This window comes from Lolium rigidum, chromosome 6 (genome assembly GCF_022539505.1).
Source record: "Lolium rigidum isolate FL_2022 chromosome 6, APGP_CSIRO_Lrig_0.1, whole genome shotgun sequence".
In the NCBI taxonomy this organism is placed as follows: domain Eukaryota; kingdom Viridiplantae; phylum Streptophyta; class Magnoliopsida; order Poales; family Poaceae; genus Lolium; species Lolium rigidum.
Window position 1 is genome coordinate 321,086,695 of NC_061513.1, and position 2,696 is coordinate 321,089,390.

A 2,696-nucleotide genomic window follows, 5' to 3' on the forward strand; every position below is an offset into this window, starting at 1 on the left:
AAAAATCCTATTACTACTCAATTATAACTTAAGAAAATAACGGTGTAAAAACATGCTAAAAATACGCTCATCAACTTCCCTAAGCTAGACTCTTGCTTGTCCTAAGTCGTTAAAACAAATGAGATACTCTGAATTTCTGCCCCGACACCTCAATGCTTTGCATCACGTTATATGACCATACAGTAAGAACTTTTAGACATGAGAATGTGTATATGAGATAGCACCAAGCATCAATAAGAATCAATCTAATTTCAGCGGGTACTCTACTCCTTACATAGCACTCATCTACCTACAGTAGCATTGTGCTGCTCCTTCGTCTACCTATCTAGACTTGTTATGTGTGTTAAACAGCGGAGAGTACTCTTTATCAAGCGCCTAGGAACTGTACATGTGGTTTCACCGTGCCCGCAATGGTTCCGTAGGCATTTGAAATAGTGGCTCGTGTTCGGGCGGTATGCCGAGAGCAGGAGAGGTTAATGTTGTCAAGATAGATGCCGCGACACTGCACACTCTGGCTGCACAGAATCCGGATGGCTTTGGGGTTGGAGGATGTCCCGTGGATGTTGATGAACCTGGCGTCAGATATGGCCACAGCGCTATCCTGCAAACACAACAAAGTGCACGCATATGATTTCAAATTATTGATTTATATGATGCAGTGGCAACGTGGTGATGAGTTCAGTAGATTTCACCTGTGGCGGACAATTTCCCGGGGGACAATAGAACTGGTCAATATCAATAGGATATTGGACATCAGTCATGTTGAGGTTCTCAAAAAGGAAACCATTTGCTTTGCCACTGCCACCCTGCATCAGTAACAATTTAACACCATACTATATATTAGGGGAGTATTGCTATATATGCCTATTATCTGCAGCTAGCTTGTGTTATGTACATGCTAAATGCAACCATCAGTAAATATCTTTGAATACATGATGTATAGGCGCACTTATGCACAAGGCATGTTGATGCCGCTTTAGTGTTACCTGCCACGATTTGATCCTAACACCAGTCAAAGTTTTAGAAAATCTGCAGTTGGATACTGTAATCCTTTCCACAAGTGCTGTCGTATTGTTGCCTCCAAGGCTTCCCACACTACATAATAAGATCAGAAAGCTTCTTAGCTCATGTCTGTTACTGCTAGGGAAGGGAAGAAGTTCATCAGTATTTGGTCAGCACGGGCTGCATGGTTGAGTATTTTTACCTGATGCCATGACCAGGCCCACACGCGCTGTTGGTGATATTAACATCACTGGTCCCTGATAGAATCGACACGCAGTCATCACCTGCATTTGTGCAATGTCAGTAGTTCCCAAAATAACACATTTGAGGACAGAGTGCAGTAAACATGTATGCATTTGAAGGGCTGCTGAAAGGACTGTACCGGTTTTGATAGAGCAATTCGAGATATAAACGTGGTCGGAGTAGGCCATGGTGATCCCGTCCGTGTTAGGGCTTTTGCCTGGCGCCCTGACGGAGACGTTGTTCACCTGCACCTGGCTGCACCGGAACAAGGTCATGTGCTTGTCAGGGCTGTCCTTCAGGTGTATGTTCTTCACGGATAGGTTGTTGCAGCTTGCGAATGCCAGCAGCTGATTTCACAAACACAACAGGTACATAAACATGCTGTCTACCTGACCAGTTAGAGGCTGAAACTGAAAGAGATGTTTGTGGTGTGCACTTACAATTGGCCGGACACGGCATTTCTGTCAAAAATGAGAGGAGGCATCAGTTAGTTGCAAATGAATAGAGGAAGAGATCGAAGCAAGCTTAGGCCTGAGGAGCCTACCTTCTTGTTGAAGCAAGTCCACCATATGGCGCCATTGCCGTCCATCTGGCCACTCCCATTCACCGTCAGGTTGTTGACGCGGTAGAAGGTAAGGAGGTTCGCTGCTGTCGTCGTCCAGATGGCGTTTGGCGCCACGATGTTCCCGTCCAGCTGCAGAGAAACTGATTCAGTTATCTCTTGCTTATTGCCGACGGATGGAAGATGCAGGAAGTTCAGACCGATCAACAAATGTTACCTGCACGGTGACAGGCGACTTGCAGGGTCCATTCAACCTGATCTGGCTTAACAAGAACGTCCTTCCTCCAGGGATGACCATGGTCGGCGAGCTGCTGTCACCGCAAGTTGCGTTCCATGTCGCCGCGAATGCCTTCCGACACAGAGAAGATGCGCCGATAAGCAAACAAAAAATCTGATCAGCAATGCGATGGCGAAGCCAGATTCCCAGAATAAGATCAGGTTTGCGCTGGTGTTACCTTTGCATCATCTGTGCTGCCATCTCCAGCAGCATGGAAATCCATGATGCTGTATCTTTTTCCTTGCCGACCTGCTGCAGATTGAACGACCAACACGAGCAGCAGCAGCAGCACGAAGAAGATCCTCTGCCGTTTTCGAGATATGCGTCAGGCAAATCAACATATACTACTCCCTCCGATAATTGTAAGTGTCTTTAAAAAAAAATCGAATTAGTTATATTTGAATGAGAGAAGTCCAATTTACCTCCCTAAACTCATCTCAAAGTTCAGATTACAACCCTTAACTTTACTTTAGATCAATCTTCAACCCTAAATTCTATAAACCATTCGGAATTGGACCTTCTACCCTTTTTTGACATGTATTGAACCGGTTTTTCTTCCTATATATTGTGCCAACTCATCAATATACAATATACACGGCACACGAAAAAAAC

The 2,696-nt window shown here is 45.0% G+C and overlaps 1 protein-coding gene across 1 annotated transcript; it reads right to left on the reverse strand.

The window, feature by feature from the left end:
• Positions 1-302: 302 nt before the first annotated feature.
• Positions 303-2,307, reverse strand: LOC124659215 (probable polygalacturonase At1g80170). Its single transcript, XM_047197145.1, has 8 exons — positions 2,263-2,307; positions 2,025-2,156; positions 1,790-1,939; positions 1,385-1,592; positions 1,205-1,286; positions 987-1,095; positions 693-806; positions 303-601 (listed from the first exon to the last, which is right to left on the reverse strand). The coding sequence occupies exons 1-8, from the start codon at positions 2,305-2,307 to the stop codon at positions 368-370; spliced, it is 1,074 nt and encodes a 357-aa protein (XP_047053101.1). The 3' UTR covers positions 303-367.
• Positions 2,308-2,696: the final 389 nt, after the last annotated feature.